The 22,876-nt window shown below is 39.4% G+C and overlaps 1 protein-coding gene and 1 non-coding gene across 2 annotated transcripts in view; one reads left to right on the forward strand and one right to left on the reverse strand.

Annotated features, from left to right (window-relative positions):
• The window catches only part of mrps5 (mitochondrial ribosomal protein S5), a 38,451-nt gene extending 17,680 nt beyond the window's left edge, over window positions 1-20,771 (forward strand). Inside the window, exons 6-12 of the mRNA XM_034682240.1 lie at window positions 483-517; window positions 13,934-14,024; window positions 14,337-14,383; window positions 15,062-15,119; window positions 18,529-18,591; window positions 19,803-19,939; window positions 20,135-20,771. Coding sequence (XP_034538131.1) covers window positions 483-517; window positions 13,934-14,024; window positions 14,337-14,383; window positions 15,062-15,119; window positions 18,529-18,591; window positions 19,803-19,939; window positions 20,135-20,359 — 656 coding nt within the window. The 3' untranslated portion in view covers window positions 20,360-20,771. The remainder of the gene's footprint in view (window positions 1-482; window positions 518-13,933; window positions 14,025-14,336; window positions 14,384-15,061; window positions 15,120-18,528; window positions 18,592-19,802; window positions 19,940-20,134) is intronic.
• A 465-nt stretch (window positions 20,772-21,236) lies between these two features.
• trnai-uau lies at window positions 21,237-21,330 on the reverse strand. The gene is made up of 2 exons: window positions 21,293-21,330; window positions 21,237-21,272 (listed from the first exon to the last, which is right to left on the reverse strand). It is a non-coding gene; the product is annotated as a tRNA-Ile (tRNA).
• Between the last annotated feature and the right edge of the window lie 1,546 nt (window positions 21,331-22,876).

Raw genomic sequence — 22,876 nt, forward strand, 5'->3', positions numbered from 1 at the left:
CACACCATCATGTTTGCTCGTGCTTTCTCTGCTTTCTGTACAAACACTCTCTTTTAAACACACACTCACAGAATACACACTGGGCCTTGTGATTGGGATGTGCAGAGAGCTGTAACTAGGTTGGTTGTCTCTGATCAGGTTTAGTTTCTCACAGATGGTGGGCTAATGTCCCAGCTGAGTGGTTTGTGTGTTTGTATGTGTGTGCGTCTGTTTGTGTGTGTGTGTTTTCTCCTTGGAGCCTCCGAGTCAGCTCTCCGTTGTTTGTTGTTAATTGGTTCGAAGTGAACAGGCTGCTGCTGGGAGACAAACATCCTTTAGAGGTCACTGACAATGAAAAGTGTCAACCTGTTACACTACTGCAAGGACTTCTGGGTATTAGTTACGCTTGCAAAGCCCGGATTCATCTGTTTAGAGTGTGTGTGTTTGTGCAAAGATGTGCTTATAACTAAAAGCTTTTTTTATCTGTTTTTCTTTCTCCACAGAAACTTATGAGGACTTTGATTCTCGTGTCATTGAGGTGAGTGCTTCTGTTTCCTCTGACTGAGCAAACCACAAACACAAACAAACACAAGAGTTGACTTGTCAGCTGCAGCTTTTGTGACATTGAAGTTAAGGGACTGTAATTCCCACTTTCTAGCCAGCCTTTCTTTTTGAAGTCAGCCTCTTTTGATTGAAATAATTATTTTTTAGCTTATGAAATGATTGATTCTTTAAGATTGTCTAAAATCTTTGGGCTATTGTTGTACAAGTTACACAGAATTTTCAATCAAGCACAAAACCAGACATCTGCATTGAAAACTGTTGTGATATTAAAGGGATGGTTCGTCAATTTTCAACATTATTCCAGTCTCTTCTAGTTACACATGCAGCAGTTGTTGCTTTTTTTTCACAGAAGCAAAATGTCTTCTTCTTCTTCTAGCACCATCATTTTCGTTTGATGTAGTTAGAAATTAGAAAAACTATGGACCATCATGGAGCTAGCTTGAAATTTCAGTCACTACCATCGTATGTACTGCAAACTTATTACCAAATATTGTAAATGTGCCCACAATATGAGCGCAGTGGTTGTAACTAACAAGGATACATTTTAGGGTGCTTTGCTGTACTCCGATATTCAGATGCTTTTGAACTGAATATACGACTGAAGAAATATGGCGGGTGAGGCTGAGGCTCGATCTGTTTCGACCTCACTCAGACTGTCACCACTTTCTTACCTTAGAAAGGTAGGAGGATGGTATCATTCAAGGTAAGACCGTGGTGTCGGTCATTGTTCAGTCTCATAGATCTAGTTGTAGTCATAACTTCCGTTCTGCTTGTACACTGCATCCTGGGTAGGGGTGGGAATCGAAAAGCAGATCCGACAATTGATCAATTCAATCGGAATTGTACACCTCAAATGTTATCGATTCTTTTTAACGATTCATTTCCCAGAGCGACGTCACGTCCTGTCGCGGTACGTTGTACTACGTCACACACTCTGCGTCGCAGAACTCCTTCAACAACGAGGAAACATGGAGAGGAAGAAGCGGTCTAAAGCGTGGCTCCATTTCAGTAAAAGAGATTAGAACAGTGCCGTGTGCAATCAGTGCAACGCTGTAATCTCATGTAAAGGTGCAAATACCTCAAATATGCTGAAGCATTTGTCGACCCGGCCTCGAAGCTTGGGGTTCACGTTGGGCTGAAGTGGAAAAGAGTTCCATGTAAACATGTTCGTGTCGGGGAGGCGAACCCCTGCCTACCTCTCCCCTTTCAGAGTCGGGACGCTTTCCCCCAGGCTCGAGGGACCACGTCTGGATATCTGTGCGATGACCCCCCGAGGAAAAGCGTTTTTCCTCTCCAAATTCAAAGTCTTTTCATCCTGGCTCGAGGGGCCACGTCCGGACTCATGCGGCCGAGAATTAGGTCAACCTATTGTTCAGTATGTTCAAGTTAAATATGTGCATGTTCAGTCTTGTGCAGACATAATTTGGGGAAAAAAATCAATGGTTCCTTTTGGTGCGGAAGACTGTGTAGAACTACTTTTTTCCCCTCAAAAAATACTCAGGAATCGTTAGGAGAATTGATATGGAATTGGATTGATAAGCAGAATCGACATATGACATTGACATTGATAAAATCTTATCAATTCCCACCCCTACTCCTGGGACATGTAGGCAGTACCAGCACAGCTCACTTAGAAAGAGAATCTCATGTGTTTGGTCAGTAAAGCATGCACAGGGAAATTAATTGGGTTCCGCTCTAAATCTTGTTTGAAACACTTAATGGCTCACAGACACATTAAACTCATCAATCATGAAGTAGTTAAGGTAGCTGGCTTTTGATTAAAATAACTACCATCTGGTTGATTTACATCTTTCTTTGTTGTGATAGAAAACAATTATTTTCTTTGTCAAATAACTGACTTTAATGGCCACTTGAGGCGGCAGAAAAAAACTGTGAACCAAGCATTTAGCTCCAGTGTTGACAAATTATTCCAATGCAGAAGTGTAGAAAGTTGCAGTTCCTTAAGTGTCCACTTGAGGCCGGCTCCAGAAGCCAATGGATCCCCAATTGGTCCCATTTTTTTTTTACAGCAGAACTAAAACTGTTTGTAGCAAGGTGCAAAAGGAACTGTTTTGGTCTCTAAAGCTTATTTCTTTATTTGTGTTATTTAAGTTTTTTAATTTATCAGATTATTTGATTATATTAAGAGTTAGGTGTGTTTGGGGGTGTGATTTGTTTGACAGACAAGAAGGAGTGTTGGAGCTGTTGATCTGACAGCAAGTAGTTGGCCTCATCTCAACCTCTTATTCTTTTCCTGGAGTAATGAGAAGTTACTTGAGTCAGCATTTCCACTGTGACGACCTCCATCTTTTGGCTTCATAACACCTCTTCAGAAATGGGTGACACCACTGAGACTGAGTCTGTGTTAAATGCAGTCTATGCTGTGAACACAACACTGACACATCATCATCATCATCATCACCATCACCAGCAGCTTAACAATAAGCCGAAACTTGTAGAGTAGGGTGTAACTGTGAGATCCAGTGTTGTCAGATAACATCTTCACTGTGACATTGAGTGAATCGATATCAGTTCACGACCCTGTCCTAGAGAATTAAGGCTTTGACTAAATCAGATGGTACAGAATAATAACACAGAATGCCTCCGAGGGAGAAGCTTTTTTCAGGAAACTCGGAATGATGGAAAATCCAGTGTTGCGTGTGCACATGGATGGTGTTGGAGGCAAATGTGCTGCGCTGGGATAGCTGCAGTTGAGCATTAAATGTCAGGTCATTTTGCAGCTGCAGTGTGAGGAGATCAGATGGATAATAACATGTTCTCATTTTTGACCTGTGTTTGTGGGGCTTCTAGAGGCAAAATGGTGTCATTTCTAAAAAGTCACATTTTCATCTGTGTTTGATGCAAAACATTTGAAACATTTTCGTTCATCTCAGAGTGGCTTTATGGAGAGGCAGCTTGTAAAAAACAGAGAGGCTGCGCTTATTTTCTCTGTAATGTGAGAAGAAAAAACAGACTTGTCCAACAAGGAAGCAATCTAGATCATTGACCTGGAGAGAAATTGACATGATTCGTAATTTTACACTTGATAGTTAAGGATGCTTCATCTTAAGAGAGGTGTGTGTGTGTGTGTGTGTGTGTGTGTGTGTGTGTGTGTGTGTGTGTGTGTGTGTGTGTGTGTGTGTGTGTGAGTGTGAGTGTGAGTGTGCGCGCGTGTGTGTGCGTGTGCGTGCGCGCAATCTTTCTGTATTTTACCTTAATTCAATCATCACTAATGGGCCCTACTAAAATAATGCAGGTAACACACAAGGGCACACACATACACACGCACGCACACATACACACTGCAGATTCATGCAGAAGACCCAAATATATTTGCTCCCACACATGTACACAAACAAACATTAAATTTTTATGTATACATATTTACACAAGGTAGACGTACACATTCCCTACATGGGTCCCACAGTCTCCACCCATACACACAGGATGAGATTGTGTGTGTGTCACATTGATAGTCTTCCCCAGCCCTCTCTCCTGCATAAATAAAAGTGGTGTCACAGACATTAGGCGTCCCCCTGGAAACTGACGGACGCTTTTATGGTGCCATCTCCTTCTATAAATATATCTGGTTTGTGTGTGTGTTGGGAGGGTGTGCTCCACTATAAATTCAGGCCTAATGAAATGAAAAAGGCTTACTGGAATAAAAGGCTTGTCTCCCAAGGACGATGACGCCGGCATGCCATTAGTGAACAAGTCCAACAAGAGGAGGGGAGGAGGAGGAGGAGGAAGAGGGAGGGGAGGGTGACAGAAGGGGCTGGTAGAAAAGTGGAGAAGAAGGGGAAGGTGAGAAAAGTTGAGGGAGTGAGTTTAGAAGTCAAAGAAGTTGAGGGAGAAACAGGAAAGTGAAAATAAAGTGTAGGGAAAGGTGAGCAGAAGAAGAAGACATTAACGGTATATAACATGGTGATACTGATGGATGAGATGATAATTTGGGACATAATCTTTAGTCTCTTTTAATATTTAAAAACAGTATGATATAAACAATACTCAGTGCTGCTGGCATCTTTTGGTCCAAAAACATATTGAGATTCTCAGGCCAGCTTTAGCTTATGCAAGAATAATATTAAACATTTCCACTGCCTTGATTTAAATTCCTTCCTCTAAAATTTTGGCGACTCAAAAATATGAAACCGTTCCAATGCATAATTATTTTGCCAGTGGTACGTCAGAATTATAGAGAGGCTTTCAGTATTATTACGGGACCTTTTGTCTTAGCCCCATTGACTATATTCAATATGTCAGTAATTTGAATAATAACTTTGGGGGGGAGGGGTGAAGGTTCTGACTTTTTAAATCTTCAACAATAGCCTCAGGTATTAGATAGCTCAGTCCAACAGACTTGGTTACATCATCTTGATGTTATGGTTAGTTCAGTTAAAGAAAACGGTATGTCCTCTTCAAGAGGAAACATCCAACAAAGTGATAACTCTACAAACCTTCTGCTCACCATTATTATGAATGTATAAATGTTTTAGCCTGTCTTTAGAGTCTTTTTATTTTGCACTGTCAAGCTGGTTGAGAAACAGTATTTCGTTTCACTGAGTGTGAAAATACGAAAGGAAATGACAATAAAGTGAATCTTGAATCTTGAATCTTGAATGCTCTGTATGAATGAGTGAACTGAAAGACAGGCAATTATGTATGTCTTATAGGGATGCACCAATCTGATCCTGGTATCGGATATCGGCTAGATCAGACTCAAAAAGCTAGATCGGATATCGGTGACAAAGGGACGATATATAGTGGCGATCCATATGGCAGATCTATTCATCTCAGTTCTATGCTTTTCTGTGTTTACAACAGCCATTTGTGTCTCCTAGATCATCAGCGCCGGCCGGTCTGTTCACTTTTGCCCGGTGGAGTATGATAGAGGATAACTACAGAGGCTCTGCAGTTTAGGTGCATGTCACGCTTCTTTTGCTAACAACTCCGCTGGAAACTTGCAACATGTGCAGCGGTAATGTTTCGACGGATGGCAGTTGCACTGAAGAATCAGCTGTAGCCTACTGCAAAGAAGCAAGAAACCTTCTTTTAATGGATTCAAAATGTGGAAAAACGGACTGGATTTAATTGTTCTGGATCCTTGAAATTAAGGGATTCCAGCCTCTGGTTTAGCACTTGGAACCCAGGTACAGTTCACCATCAAGTCAGAAAAGCCTGAAGTTGCCAAAACATGATTCTATCCTCACATTAAGGAATAGAGATAGTTAAATCAATACCAGGATCCGATCGGCTAGTATCGGTATCGAAATCGGTATCGGGACCTAAAAAGTAGGATCGGTGCATCTCTAATGTCTTATTGGCCAATCAGCACCTATGTTATTGTCCATTTCCTTTAAAATGTGGATTCATGGACTTTAGTGCTGGACCATAGCTGCTTTTCTGTAAACTGAAGTTGAATTGCAAGAACTGAATTTGTGAGATGGATTTTTCAGTGAGGATGATGTACAGATTCACAGGAACTGGACTCGATTTCATATTGTTACAGTCAGAACCGAGTTTATTGGAATTCACTTTCAAACTAACAACTTCACTTTCCCATAATCAGACTCAATCAACCAGACATCATTTGTAAAGCACTTTTTTGGTCATCAAGCTATGTCATTTCAAATCCAGTTGCAGCTTAATGATACAAATTGAAATGATCTGATTCAAATTTAAAATTTAAATTCAATTATTCAAGTTGAGCAATATAAACAATTCAAACTCTGTTTCTGCAGGCACATACATCTGTTGATAGAAATCTGAAGTTGAACCATAAATAGAAAGCTGTGAGCTCCTTATGAGGACTATAAACATATATTAGTAGAAATACAACTCTGAATCGATGCTAATATTGCTAAATTTCAGCTGTATACATTATTAGTTAGGTAAATGTTATGTGATACAGATATATCTTGTATGTTATTATTTGTTTCCAATTTTCTTAAAACTCCTGTAGGGAACTTTTGATTTGTACTGACTTTGGCACCCCCTGTGGACAAAGTGATGCCTCTTTAGTGTAGTAGTGTTTTCCTCCTGCTGTCTTATGATATCTGATTATTGCAGTTTCAGATGTTAGAAATGACAACTGAGGAATGATCAGCATTATTGCTGAAGGTCTTGTTTGCTTTTAAAGCTCATAAAGAATCAGTTTTAGTCTGTTTCTCCACCAGTTAAAAATTCCTCACTGTGCCTTTAAACACCAACATTTATAAGATAATAGTATGTTAATGTTGTGCTAACAACTCATTACATTGTCCTAAATGTCAAGAAATGATCATTTCTGTATGTTTAGATTAGGGTTTGTAAGCGCATGTAAGAGAAGAATACAAAGAGAGGTTGAAAGAGAAACATGCACCACAATGAATAATTTAATTGAACACACAAAAAAAAATCTAAATCACATCCTTAAATATTCCATCATGTTCTGTCTGCACGTCTCCGTCCTGGTCTGAGGAGGAACTGTAATCAGTCTGCCTTTAGAGAGATGAAAAAGAGGGCGAGGGACGACGGAGAGCAGGAGAATGGGAGGGGGTTAGAGCCACAGACAGAAAAGTGATGTTCATGGCCTCTCTCCAGCTGCAGCAGCCACTTGGACTGGACTCAGTGATTTCATTAACAGAGATGGACCGTTGTCAGTGTCAGAACAGGGGTTTTTATCTTTTTCTCCCCCTCTCTCTCACTGAAGACAACAACCTTGAAAAGTTTTGCTCGAAGTAAACAGACAGTGGGCTGCATGAGGGCAACTGTTTGGGAGAACTTTCAATCAGATTAAATGTTTTAATAGCCGAGCGGGTCCCACAGAGGCACGTACAGAACTTTAATATCTTAAGTGAAAGGTTTTAATACAGTTTGATTATCATTTCGTTGAAAGCATTATATTTGTTCTGAAAGTGGTTTCTTAATGTGTGTGATGCAATGCTAAACTGAACACAAAAGCACTTTAAGTTTACAATGAAACCCCTTTATTGAAAGCAATATTGAGCTGTTGAAATTAAAAGACTGTTATTGTAGAGTTTAGTTATTGCAGAGCTCTCTTATATGAAGCCTTTATATTCACATAAATTCACTCTAAATTACAAATTGCAGTTTAATGTAAATGTGAGAAGTCTCATATTTTTTAACTCAATCAGCTGTTCCCACAAAGACTAATTCACCCAAGTTTGATTATGGGTTTATCATTGATACATGGTGTCTTGATGATAATAATGAATAAATAAATAAATTATAGACAATAAAAAAGAAGTGGATTTAACCTCTGATTTTGAGAAGTCAGGTTTATATGCAGAAGTACTTTTATCCTGCATTCTTTCTCATGGACAGCATGGTTGCAAAGGACTGTAAGATAGTTACCCTACTTCTTCCCAGATTTATTACCTCAGTATCTTTTTTCTTTGGATTAAACGGTCTCAATCTCTATTTCAAGTCTTTCTAGATACTTAACATGTTGCTGACTATCTAACACAGGGCCGGCCTGTGGCATAGGCAGTATAGGCAAATGCTAGGGGTGCCGGCCATCCATAGGGGGCACCGCTAAATGAGTGAGGAAGAAAATGTGAAGGTAATAGGAAAAACAATATTGTTTTATTTCATTAAATTTTTTATGAAATTGCGGACTGATTCCAGTAACAATTAAAAGCTTGTGATTAACTTTGTGTTTTAAAAATAATGGTATGCAAATCAGTTTTTGAAGTCTTTCAGTGTTTTTACCTGTTTTTGTTATTGTTGTTTTCTTTACACTTTGGAAGCTGTTAGCTTAATTAGATAGAAAATGTAGGCTAGGCTTGAATAGGCATTTTGCTTCTGCCTTTTCAGTCATCACTTAATACATGACTGTTGCTTTGTTTAAAGTGTCTGCCCTTTTAAATTAATGTGTTATATAATTACTGGATAAATTCTACTACTATTACATTATGCATTTTGAAATTGTATTATTATTTCCCTGCTAAATATCAGTGTTATTACCATTTTATTTAAGTTCTTTTAGAGGTATTTGTATTTTAAAACAAAGGAAACCTGTAAAACATAAAGCTGGATGTCAGTTGTCTTTCAGTGTATATGTGATGTGATAGTTAGAGTTGGTTATAATACAAGGGGCACCAGTTAAGTCTTGCCTAGGGCACCAAGTTGGTTAGGGCCGGCTCTGATCTAACATTATTGTTGGCAAGGAACTCTTCCCTTTCATATAATATCCTGAGACAATAGGTGTCTCTAATCAGGGGATCTCACATCCTTTGAAGACCAATCGTGTCGGAGTGGCGTGTCGAAGGCTGTTCCAACATATGTGTTGCATAGCGCTATGTGTTTAATGATGGATGAGTTGGGGACGCAAACAGTATGTCCCCAGCTCGACTGCCTTCTTTCAGATCCGCCTGAGTGATATATGCATTCTACAAAGGTTGCATCCTTCGTAGGCTGGTCCTCCAAAGGATCCTACACCTGAATTGAGACGCAGCTAATATAAACTTTTTTATTTTATTTGAACTATTCACAGTCTTTCACTTGCTGATCAATTCCAGATTCCTTTTGTTTACATGACTTGCAACCTGGAGAACACCTTTTTTAGAAGAACAAACTAAAGTAGGACTATGGAAAATATTAGAACACGTCATTTGAAAATATCAACGGTGCAGAGAAGAGGTCAGCAGTAAGAAATGACACTAAGTGCAGATAAAATGGATGTAATGTGTGAAAGAAAGGATTTTCATCAGAAGGTGAAAGCAGTGTTCTGTTTGGTGTTGGGGGAGTTTTGTGCTCTCACTGCTCCCTCTGCTTCCATGTGGAGGAAACTCCTCCCCTGCACTGCTGCATATAGACAGATACAGATAGGAAGATGTGCAGCAACAGATTCAGAAAATAAGAGATGAAACAGAAGTGAGAGTGTCCTCCCACAGCCATGCTGTCGCTCATCCGGCAGAGAAAAACTCAGCCCATCTGCTCTGCTGCAAACGCTGCTCGGCCAAAACTACTGCATCTTCAGCTAACATTATGAAGCCAAAAGCTCAACATGACTACAGATGTTTACACACTCTTCTAATAGAAACTGTCTGTGAGTAGCTACAAGTTTCCTCAAAACAGGAGAAAGGAAAGTGTTTAAGGTCAAACCAGGTGAGGATCTTTGCAGAGAAGAAGAGCTTTCTTATTCTGGCGTACACACGCTTCATGCTCATACTTAACTGCAAGCAAGGATATGTTCCTGTTCTTTCTTTCTCAAGCTGGAGTCACAGTGCCAAAGCGAAATGATGCTTGTATCTCTGTTTAAGCTGGGAACACAAACATACAGAGTAATGACTGTGTACTTTGGCCATATCAAATAAGAGCGTGTGCTAATATTCTGAATAACAGCACAGTTATGACTCTGCTTAGAGCTGGGCGATATTGAAAATCATGTTATCACGATAAAATATTTCATACCAGTCAATATCGATAGCTATCACGATAAATATCAAATCATTATTTCATTTAAATTTAAATGCAGAATTTTCGGTCCTGAGTGAAAGTTGAAGAAACCAGACAGTGTGTTAGTTTGTTCCTGGATTTAGTTTTCTAATGAACTTCTGGAATCCATTATTTCTGACGGTGCTAACAGGAAGCAGGTCTTTGTGTAAATAAGATTCTTGGGAAGTTTTAGTTTGGAGATCCTATTTTTTTCAGATTGAGGTTATTTCCATAATTTGATTTACATTTACAACAAATATATATCAAACTGTGTACTGTGTATAAGTTTAGTAGAGTATTGTTTTGAGTTGAGCTCTCCCCTTTAAGATTACTAAGGGTTACGAGAAGAGTGACGTGTCACACAGTGCAGTGAATGTATCACGGTTATTCAGTGTTCAGTTGTCCTACGGTCGCGGTGGACATTAAACGTGTTAGAAATGAACAGCAGAAGTTGTCTCTGTGCTCTTCCTTTACCCACATCCTGAAAGTATATTTAAATAAGTGTATTAAGTTGATAGTTAAAGCAGAGTTGACTCAGTGTCAGACTAACGACTCTGCTTTGAGCTGGTAGGTTTTGAGTTTTCTTCCATGCTGCTGTCCCTCGTCTCAGCTGTGTTTACATTCAGCTCCGAACATCTTTAAGCCCCGCCTACCTCTCACCCTGCGACATGATTGGCTATTCAATGCTGTCGTCTTCTTCTTTCAAATGTTGGGTGGCAACGAGGGTTTAAGACTCATTAGTGCCCCCTCTATTTTAAGTGGGCGGGGGTGTAATTACATGTTTATATATATATGTATAAATAATTTTTATTGAAAATGTTTTATATTTATATGCAGAAAAATTATACCGCGATAATTGTCGTTATCGAATTATTGCCCAGCACTAATTCGAATTATTGCCCAGCACTAATTCTGCTATAGAAGAAAAGAACAGGTGTGCTATTATTCAGTAAACCAGCACGACCTTGAGTATGATATTACTTTAATACGACAGTCCTGACGGCAGCATTTAGTGGTAAACAGTAAAAAGTAACAACAGATGATCACTTTTTGTTTACCTGATGTTTATGTGTCAGTGTGATTTGTGTTGGATTGTTGCCAAACAACCCAAATATTTTTCAGCACTCTGGCTACTTAGTGTTTTTCTACACAGTTATGCTGATAATCTTCTCTGTTTTATCGATGTGTGTTCATCTTTGTTTCAAATTATTATTCCGCTGGTGAAATCAATGTGTTGATCAGGTGTGATGGATACCAGCTGGATCAGTCTAGACAAAGACTATCTGCGTCATTGCTAATGAATTAAACTAAAAACACCTGGTGAGACAGACAATTAAAGTGCCAGTGCTGTTGTTTTTAATATTAGCTCTCATGGACTGCCTGTTGACTGACTGTTGTTAGCATTGTGTGTATGTATGAAGGTATGAAATGAGTCAAGTATGTAAAGTTTGAATGGAGTTATTGTTGTGAACTAGCAGGGGCACATGAGTCCGTGTGTGTCTGTAAATGTGTGCCCTGCAGGGTTGTTTTTGTAGTGTTTCGGTGCTGCTTCTTCTCTGACCTGGATCCCTCTGCGGTGGCCCTGCAGTTAAATTACAACCCCTGCACTGAGCTGTGTGTTATATAACACAGTCAGGCTGCAGGAACATCTTCACTTTGAAGTTCTGTTAGCTGAAATTCAACGCTGCTCTGTCACTTTTGCTCTCTGGTTTGGATGAAAGCACGGAGGTGAAGTGTTTGGTTTTCTTTGGCAGAGATATGACTGTTGATGGTCCCTGTACGAGGCACTTAGGCAGTACTGTGGGCACCAACAGATGTGTAGCACACCTGGATCAAATACACAGGGGGGGGCGAGAGAGTCCTTATCAATAACACAACATCACATAAGAATTAGATTTACTGTTGAAGTCTTTGATGTCACTTTGGAGGTTGTCGTTTATCGTTGGTGTGCCCTTCCTCTACTCCTTTGTTCCTTTATCTTTTTTGCCACATTTTCTGTCTCTCACATTCACCTTAAGACACTCCTTTTCTTCTGTCATGGCTTTTGTATCATAAAACAATGCTTGATATGTCATATTTCCAATTTAACCACTTCTTTTAGGTCCCTTATACTTCTCATTGACATGTAAATATACATAAGATATCAATGTACTTGCATTGAATCATGAATGTATTGTCAGGGGATTTATCTTCAAACAATATCGTCAATGAAGCTGAATTCAATCTTTGCTAAGCTTATTTGGAGCTCGGATGAAAAACTTTGAATTTGGATTTTTTTTTTTCCTCCAGGCCCAATCCCGGTGGTATTTTGCCCGCCCTCTGAGCTCCTTCTGGGGGCCTTTTATGTGGTGCAAGGGCTCCCCTGGATGAAAAACTTTGAATTTGAAAAAAACAAAATCCCACTAAATTGTAACAGCAGAGCTCCAAAACACAGATTTAGACACACTAACATGCCTGACTCAGTTTCTGCCACACCCACCACTCAGCACAGCCCCGCATGAAAGTGCCTGATTTGGTATAAAGTCCCAGACAAACAACCTGGCTAAATGTTGGCTGGTTCCTGTAAAGCATTTAGCAGCTGAAGAGCTTAATTTTCCACATGATGTGTTGAGACCAAAACTGACCTAAAAAGAGAGTACATGTTTAACTTTACGATGCCATCAGTGTTCAAATGTGTGTAATGTTTCACAGAGGAATCATTGCAGCTTTAAATATTACATGATAGTTACAGTAGTCTTAAATGCTTAAGATAATTGTAATGATTAATATTAAAAAATGTGTGGAACCAAAATATCATTTAATCTGCTCTCTAATTAACTTCATTAACTCAGTTTAATTAAGTCATCAGTAACAGTGGCTGCTTTTATTTCTCAAAATTACTTCAGCTCAGCTCACTCTAGGTTTTCGGATTTTTTGGTGAGCGTATGCGTGTGCGTGTATCGGTGCAGCTGTGTGTGTTTGTTTTCACAGATTTTGAAAATGTTCTCATTTTTATGGACATCTCTTCTCCCATCAAGACACATATGTATCACACAGTCATTTTCTCTTTCTCTCACACCTGCTCGTACACACCACGCACATCTGCATTGGCCAAACAGACACATATGTTATGACAGAGCATTCCCTGTCTGTTGTTCTGCTGCGTCACACTGCCCCTCCTCTTCTTTACCTCTAAGCTGTTGTTTTCCTTTTCTTCCTCTTTCTGTTCATATTTTTTTTTATATCCATACCTTATTTCTCTTCTTTAGTCTCTTATTCTAATTTCACTCCTTCCTTCTCCCTTCAATCCCTCACTCACACACATTGTTTGTTGTCTTGAAGGCCAAACATCTGTGTGTCCCTCTTTACTCTCATCCTTCTTTTGACTCTTCTCTCCTTGCTCTCTCTCTTTTATATCTCCTCTTCTACACTTTTTTCTCATATCTTTCCTTCTCATTTTCTCTCTCCTTCTCTGTCATTCTTTAGTGTGTCCCCTCTTTTCCCTCCTGGCCTCTTTGATGTTTTAACCTACAGTATGTACCTCCTTTTTTCACCTCTAGTAAACTCCTTCCTCCTGTTTTATACTTTAACCATCACTTAGCGTTCCGCCGCTGCTTCCGTCTCTCTGCAGTGTATCAATGATGCCCCCTGCTGCTTTAAGAGTGGCGTTGCAGATAGCTGATCAGCCTACATTGTTGCACAGGGGAGGACGGGGGTGATGTGTTTGTGGATGACTGTGCAGCTCTGTTTACTTACAGATCGATGAAAATCACTTAAATCTGGACAGGGATTCATGTCTGGATTGACAGCACTGACATACACACAGCCTTAACAATCAGTTTTAGTTTGAAAACTTCACAAAACAAACACACACTTCCTTGCAGGGATCACCTTCAGCACTCAGCCTTGTATCATTGACTAAATAACAGCACTTCTAATGTGAGGTTGTTTGATTATTGTTGATTTGTAGGTGAAGAGTGTGTTCAACATGACAGCCAAGGAGGGCAGGAAGAGGTCTGTCAGCTGTCTGGTCGCTGTGGGAAATGGAAATGGAGCTGCAGGTACAACACTTGCTGCCAAATACATTTCCTTTATCTTCTTAAAACATGAACCGGAGTCTGAAATTCTGTCGACATTGTCTTTGTTTTTACTTTATGTGTAGAATGACACTGAAACCTTTCAGCCTGTGCAGTTTAAGGGAGGAGCAGGAAATGCTTTTGACAGTTCTTAAACTCTTTGTCTTCGACCTCTCATAACAGAGTCTGTTAGAGCTGCTTTATCTTACCTGCCTTCATGTTTCAGTCTTTATGTCACACCTGTTATTACACTTAAATAGCAATTTAAATGACACACAAATGCTCTCCCTCTTCCAGGTTTTGCATTGGGTAAAGCAGCAGACAGAATGACAGCTCTGAGGAAGGTAAGACAACAAAGTCCCTCTAATCACTGACTGAGTCAGTTTCCTGTTATTATCCCCAATTTGTGGCATTTTTAAGCTCCTTCAGTTTGTCCTATTGTCTGTTATGTGAAAATCAAATTGAGTGAGACTTGAGAATTCAACTGAATTGTTCTCGCCAATTATTCTGTCAGAGTGAAGTATGCTTTTAGACTTGAATGTTTCAGGAGTTATAATGCAGTTGGACAATAATTGGACACTTTGGCTAGACCGACATATGCAATAAAGATTCATTTTTATTGTGTGTCTGGATCACAACTTATGCAACCACAAATCATTTCAGATGAACAGATAATTCCTCTATTCATTTATATACTGTAACAAAACTCACCACGTTTTGGATAAGAGGATATTAATTTCGACTAGATTCATGCAGAACTTTTTCATCAAAACTTGATTTAATCCTGGCACACTGCTAAGCTCAGGTGGTAGAGCAGGCGCCCCATGTACGGAGGCCAATTCCTTTCTCAATGCTAGTTCGACTGCTGTATCCTGGTCTTGGCCCTTTGATGCATGTCCCCCCCTCTCCTCCACACATTTCCTGTCTCACCTCTGTTTGATTAGGGCAGAAGCTTAAAAGCCCCCCAGCTCCTGCATTTTAATGAAAACTGTCTTTATCTTTCTCATGTAACTGATCCACAGGCCAAGAACAGAGCCATCCACTACTTATACTACATAGAGCGATACAACAACAGAACCAGTAAGTATTTCCTCTCCTTCATCCATCCACATCCTTTTGCTTCTACTCTCCTTCACATAATTGTAAATCAGTCAAAGCCACTTTTTGGAGGTGTATCTCTCTCTCTTTTTGTTTTTACATGATCGTCAACATTGTTGAACATTCTGGGAATTTCTCAGATAATGTATTAGCCCTAGAAGTTGATGTAAAAAAAATAGATTTTTTTTTATTATTCTGCACATGCATCTGTGGTTGCAGAAGAAATAATAACAATAATAATAATGATAATGATAATAATAGTAATAATAATAACAATAATAATACACTTTATTTATATAGCACTTTTCTTAACAAGGTTACAAAGTGCTTAACAACAAACAAGCAGAGAATTACAAAGCATAAAAAACGGTGCAAACGGGGGAGAAAAAAGACAGAAGCAAAGCAAGACATCTGAACGCAGAGCAAATTCAAGAATTAGGGGTGAAGAAATTTCTTCTTATATAAAAATGTTTTTGTTTTTTTTTAAGTTATATTTTTGGGGCGTTATGCCTTTTATTCCATAGGACAGCTGAAGAGGGACAGGAAAAATATGGGGAGTAGAGAGAGGGGGAAGACATGCAGGAAATGGTCGATCAGTCGGGAATCTAACTGGCGACCCCTGCGACAAGGACTGTAGCCTCTGTATGTGGGGCACTTAGACCACTAGGCCACCAGCGCCCCTATAAAAATGTTTTTAGTGAGGATTTAAAGGCAGTTAAGGTTGTGGACTGTCTAATTGTCAGTGGCAGGGAGTTCCACAAACTTGGAGCTCTGATTGAAAAGGCCCGGTCACCTTTTGTTTCAAGGCAGGAACTTGGCACAACCAGCAGAGATGCATCCACAGACCTGAGGGGCTGCCCAAATACAGGGTCGTTCCTATGTTGTTGTTGTTGTTGTTGTTGTTGTTTATTATCTTGGTTCCAGTAAATTATGTATTTTGTTACCTTGGGAAGATGAACTATGTCATGTCAAGAGTCCATTTACCATTCAAATACAAACTGTGTTTATATAGCACTTTCTCTAGCATTCTGACCACTCAAAGCACTTTTATTTCTTTAAGTTAAAATTTTTTTGGCATTTTTGCCAAAACATGCATCAAATGGTCGCGGCGGGGAGTCGAACTGGCGAGAACTATAACCTCTGTATGTGGTGCGCTTAGACCGCTAGGCCACCAGCGCCCTTACTCAAAGCACTTTGACATTACATGTCACTCACATTCACACCACATTCATATATTTTAAACCAGTCTGGGGTTAGGTGTCTTACCCAAGGACACTTCGGCATGCGGACAGGGGATTGAACCCGACCTTTCGATTGAGATACAACCAACTCTACCACTGAGCCACAGCCGCTCAGTAGTAGAGTACTGGAATGTCATGCCTAAATTCAGAGATGGGGTGTTGTCAATCATAGCAGCCGATGAGACATAAAAATGTCTGATCAAGGAATATTAATTTAACTAGGAGAGTTTTATGCAGATCTCTACTGTAACTGTGCTTCAACTGAGGGTCAGATAAACATCCAGAATCAGGGGCAGCTGGGTTAGCTCTCTCCCTCACATCTCTAACCCTTCCTTTGGTTCCATACATCTGTTTCTCTACATCTCTTCCTCCAACCACCCACCCCCCCCCCCTCCTCTGTCCCCTGATATCACCTTCAAGTACTCCTACAAGCATAATAATGTATAATACATGGCCTTTTGCATAAATTTACGAGAGTTACTAAGCACCCTTGTACTTTTCTTATTGTAAAGCCCCACTTGGCTTCTCCTGCTGCTGCTGGAGAGCCCAGCCAGAAATTTAAATGTGTGTGAGTCATCAGCCTTCACCGCGGCCACCACACGAGAAAGTTACCTTCCTTTTATGGCACGGCACCAGATGAGAAGCGTGTGTCTGTGAGTGTGTGTATGTGTGTGTCCTCTCAGTTTGAGCTCAGAACTGTGGTATATTTAATTTTTGCAGGTTAGTGTCATTCCGGCTCTCGCTAAGCAACCATCTGCAGCCAGTCTGAGCTGCCATGTGATCGGATGTTTGTTTACTTCTTCAGTCTAGGTCTTGGTCTTCAAACCTGTCTTCATCGTTGCCCACTCAACAGAGTCATTGCCTCATTACTGACTAAGTTGTACAATTTTAAACCCTTTTTTTACTTTGGTCGGCGATAGTTTGCAAAAAAGAAGTGAAATGCTGTTTAAGGTTTTGAGCAGGCCATACAGTAAATCTCTAGGATTTTTCAAGCCTTTTTTCCCCTTCCACCGGACAATAAACTGTCTTTCTTTATAATATTTTATCTATGTTTTATCCGGTATGATTGGATAAACAAAACATCAATTAAAAGGACACAAAGGAGAGGCTGTAGTTTTGAAAATTGTTTATGCCAGAGGTTTGAGCTCCACTGACCTTCCAATTGTTGTTGTTGTTGTTGTTGGCAGCGTTATTCCCGCTGAATACTTATGTAGCTTGAGTTTGAGTGAGAATAAATATGAAGCCAGAATGAATTAAATTAAATTTGAATGCAGAAGCACATTTGGTTGTTTCTGTTTTGGGCACTTTGCACCTTTTGTTGAAAGAAAAAACACCTTTGGACTTTTTTTGACAGCAGAACAACAAAACAAACCGTTTGCAGTCACTCTGAGTGAGTTTTTAATTGTGTGCTCGGCTTCAAGTTGACAACAAAATGACTCAAACAAATAAATTTAAAAGTGTGAGCCAAAAAGGAGAATTTTTTTTGAATCCGCTTTGACTGATACAGCAAATATTCAGCTCCTCCTGTAGACTGTGTATGTGAGAATTATACATTCAACTATGCATTTGAAACTTCCTCACTTTGCGTAAAAATGTCACACTCTTTACTATTTGTTTTGCATTATTCCCTCCCTCTATTTTCTCCTTCATCAATAACCCCTTCCCTTATTGTTGTTGTTGTTGTTGTTGTTGTAACATCTAAGTACAAAACCTAGTTCATTTATTGTGTCATATTCAACCTGGATGTCTAGAGGGTGCAGGGAAAGCAGCCAGCTTTCAAGAAACACACAATTTCAGCCTCAAACCGTGGAGTTTTCCTGTGCTCATTCTTCATTTAGATGCTCACAGCTCCCACTCAGGGGCAGTGTGTCTGAATAACTAATGGACCACAGCTGCTGCTGCAGAGACAGAGACACACTACCATGTGGAGGGACATCTGGTGGGCAGGTAGAGAAACACAAGACCTGAGGGAGAACAGGAGAAAAGATGCTAAACAAAACACAGAGGCCTTCTTTGTGAAACAAACAAGTGGAGATAATTAGAGTTTCTGGAATCATTTGCTCTGTTTGTTGTGACTCAGTTTGACTGTTTTTTTCCTGGTTTACATCCTGAGAGTGTTATTCAGTCACTAATGATATTCTCTTCAACAGTTTATCATGACATCGATTCCAAGTTCAAGAGGACAACACTCCGCATGCAGAAGCAAGATGAAGGTACGATGTGGATTCATTAAGCTCTTACTCAACAGGACAGAGGTTCAATTACAGTTAGGCTACGTGACATTTAACTCTATTAAAGGAAGAGAAATGTTTTGGGTTTTTTTTAATTCTTTTTAAGAAACTTCTGAAAACAATGACAATTTTGGTACTCACAAAGTGGAAACACTTAAACTTAATACCTACAAACAGATATTAATATTCTTGAAATATTAAATAGAAATGAGATATTCCCTAGTATTAACTTATCCCTTTCACAAACTTATCCCATTCGTGAACATTTATTTAAAGAAACAATCTAATTTCATTTTGATAGTGATATAACGATTTTAGCTAGATTCTGATGAAATCATTTTATTGACTGTAGCTTTACCTGCTGAAAACAAGAAACGCAAGCTTCAATAATTAATTGAAAAATTAGTAATGATCAATTAGAATCAGCAGGAAATGCCCACTCCCCCCACAGTGGGGGATTTTCTTGTCTTCTGGTTAATTTTTTCAAGAAGCTCTTATGAAGCTATTTTTTGAGAAATTATTCTACAAACACAGATTCATTGAATAATGTCAGCAGTATCTGTCGACCTTCATTTTTCTTCACATTTCACACAGGATTAAAAATATATTTAGTTGATTATGTCTATTTTATAATACTGCTACTCCTACTACTACTAATAATAATGTAACATTTATTTATAGAGCTCTTTTCAGAATCAGGAGTTTAAAAGCCCCTCATAATGACAGCAACATAAAACAGGCAGAATGAGCAAAAATTAACATTTAAAAGTCATGAAATTATTTTTAAAAATCTCTTAAAATTCATGTTAAATCAGGAAATGCTCGCCCATAAAAGTACTTTCTATGAAGGGATGGAACGATAGAATGATTCTTCTCTCACAGCTAACACTTTTAATTTTTGGTCTGGTATTTGGAACACACAATAAACCTTTGCCCGAGGAGGTCCGTGTCAGCTTTTTAATGAAACTTACAGGTCCAAAACTTAGCTGTGAGAAAAGCCATGGAGAGCTTTAAAATGAATCCGTAAAATCTGAAAATCAATTCTCAAACACACTGGGGTCCAGTGTAGAAACTAAAATAGGACTGATGTGATCATGATCATGTTTTCAAATAGCATATTTAATTTCTACATTGTATCACCCTGCAGTGCTTTCCATGTGTACATTTGATCCTGATTGTCTGTGTTTCTGCAGGTTATGGTCTGCACTGTCACCGGGCAGTCATCACTCTGTGCAAACTGATTGGCATACAGGACATGTACTGCAAAGTGGAGGGATCTGTCAATCTACTCAACGTCACCAGAGCCCTCTTCAATGGACTATCCAATCAGGTGAGTGGGAAAGGTCACAGAGGGAGGGATCTTCAGAGTAAGAGCTTTCTGAGATTAGTTTTGAGTACTGCTACTTTTTTCAAGTATCTAACTTCAGAGACAACTAAAGATTGAAAACAATGTTTTAATCATAGACACATTCAATCTTCCTCACTTCTTCCTCACCTCTTTATTCTATTGTCTTCCTTGTTGCAGCAAACCCACCAGATACTGGCCGACAAGAAGAAACTCAACGTGGTGGAGTTTCAGTCGCAGCGAGGCATGCTGCCCATAGTAGTGGCGAGTCCTAAAGAAGGAGTACGAGTGGACCCCGAGCCTCAGGATGAGATCCCAAACACCAGGCTGCACTGGGACGACGTGAAAGCCGCACAGGGGACCAAGCGCTCGATCTGGGCGGGTGTCAAACGCACCATCTGGTAGTGTGGGAGTTAGCTGATTGGATCTGGCCAAAGGACAGATGAGTTGACTCACAGAGGCAACATGAGTCAGAGGCAGGGTCTCACATTTGGCTTTGAAAGAAAAGATGAACATATGGGTGGAATGAGTACATTTTTCTCAAGCACAGTATCCATCTTAGCCAAAAATATCAATATTTTGATGCTTTTGTCGGCTGAGTTTTCTCAAACTGTAGAAGGCTGAACTTGGAAAATACTCTTACAGATACAGCTCCCAAAGGTCAATATTGATGCTTAGTAAAATAAAGATGTCCTAGATGTCGAGATCCTTTTTGTAACTGCAAAACAAAGAACCTTCTTCTTGCTCAACTTTGTGGGATTGTTGCAAAATACAGGATGTACTTAATAAATAAAGCAGAGCTCTGTAAACACTGTGATGAGTAGTCTTCTCTTTGTGAAGCATTAAGTAATTCATGGTGTGTGTGTAAACTAATAAACTCTGACAGCAGGCAGAGCGTGTTCATAGAAATATTGATCTTCTTTTCATACCTGTCTGTTAAAAAGAGGTTTACAACATAGACTAGAAGAATGAACCACTCCAGTGTTACAGATCTAGAGCCAGGAGCTGATGAACCTGTCTTTGGACCATTCCTCAGTTTGACTTCTTTTGGGACATTAAGAAGATACAAAGATAAATCTAATGTGTTTATTAAATATCACAGCTGTAGTCTCATTTTGTTTTTCCAAGGTAAATTATTTGAGCAGTAGACACGGTGAAGCTTTCAGATTTTTGATAGGATAAGATGAAAATGATTGAGCTTTTCCATGGCAGTAGTGGTTTAATCATGCACTCTACAATACCACATAAACGGCAGCAGGATTTAACTGATGAACAACAAACATGCTCCAGGTGAGGATCGAACTCACAACCTCGGCATTGCTCCACAGCGTACTGTCTTATAAGTACCGCGCGCTAACCGATTGCGCCACTGGAGCTCAGTATTCTCTAATCTCATATCAGGATTTATCCTTATCTCGAAGCAATTTTTCGAATGTTAACAATTTTGCAGGTTGAAGATGCCGGATGTTGAGAAACCAAACTACTTCTCAGTCAGATTTCAACCAAAGATGTGAAGACTTCATCACGTTTGATCCATTAAACTTAGAGGACAGATGAATGAGTAAATCACAGCGTAAAGCTGATGGAATGACATTAGAATAAAGATTAAAGGTCGAACTTTAGGGTTGTGTCACTGAACATTTTCAAAGAGGAAAAAAAGAAAAATCTAAGAATTAGTGAAGAACACAGCATTGACAATTTTCCTTTGTTTTATTTTCCTACCGAAAGAAGAAAGTAGCCAGCATTTTGTCCAGTCCTAAATGCTGTCTGGAGGATATTATTTCAGCATATCCACAAATGCTCCTGGTGTTATTAGCTTGGGAAAAGTCAAGTAGTGTCAGCGTAATGGAAAAACATTACAGTAAATTATATTTGCCCATACTAGCACCATTGTGCTCCTGTGGTGTAATCAGGTAGCTTGTGGTATTTATTAGCCAGTACACTGAACAGCATCACTGAGGTTGTGAGTTCAAGACCCACATGCCCCCCAGTCCAGTCTTGTTTCTATCAGCTACGCAAAATCTCTTAGATCAGGTCCTTCCTTTCACACCGTAACCTAGAAATTGTCATCCATGCATTCATAACTTCCCGATAAGATTATTGTAACTCACTCTACACCTGCCTAAGCAAACACAACCTCTCAAAACTCCAGTTAGTCCAAAACACAGCTGCCAGACTCCACACACACACACACACACACACACACACACACACACACACACACCAAGAAAAGGGAACACATCACACCCATTTTAGCCTCCCTTCACTGGTTGCCTGTGGGTTTTAGAATTGATTTTAAGATTTTAACTCTCACTTTTAAAGCAATAAATGGACTGGCCTCAGAGTATCTAAGTGAATGCCTTAAAATCTATGTCACCAACCACTGCCTGAGATCTTCCCGCATGTCCCTCTTGGAACTTCCAAGGGTGAAATTAAAAACCAGAGGCGACCGGGCCTTTGCAGTCAGGGCCCCATCAGTCTGGAATGACCTGCCGGAGGAGGTCAGGCAAGCCACATCCTTGCCCTCTTTAAATCTCTTTTAAAAACACACTTTTTTAAATATGCTTTTATTTCTTAACTCATCACTGACTTTTTAATTTCTGCATGGTTTTTATTGTTGTTTTTACTTCACTCATTCTAGCTCTCCTTACCTATGTCATGTGCTTTAGTGTTTTCACTCGCTATGTCTTGCACTCTGTAAAGCACTTTGTAAACATGTTTTTAAAAGGTGCTATATAAATAAAATGTATTATTGTTATTATTATTATTATTATTATTATTATGGAGCATATTGATAGTCACACCTTCTCTGTACCAAATTCAGTAAGTCATACATACATGTGTGGTTTCCAGTCATCAGAGTAGTCTGATAATTATGTATTTTTTTCACTGAAGCTAAAATCTATTAACTGAGAAAAATTC

The sequence above is a fragment of the Notolabrus celidotus genome, chromosome 4, assembly GCF_009762535.1.
Source record: "Notolabrus celidotus isolate fNotCel1 chromosome 4, fNotCel1.pri, whole genome shotgun sequence".
Taxonomy (NCBI): Eukaryota; Metazoa; Chordata; class Actinopteri; order Labriformes; family Labridae; genus Notolabrus; species Notolabrus celidotus.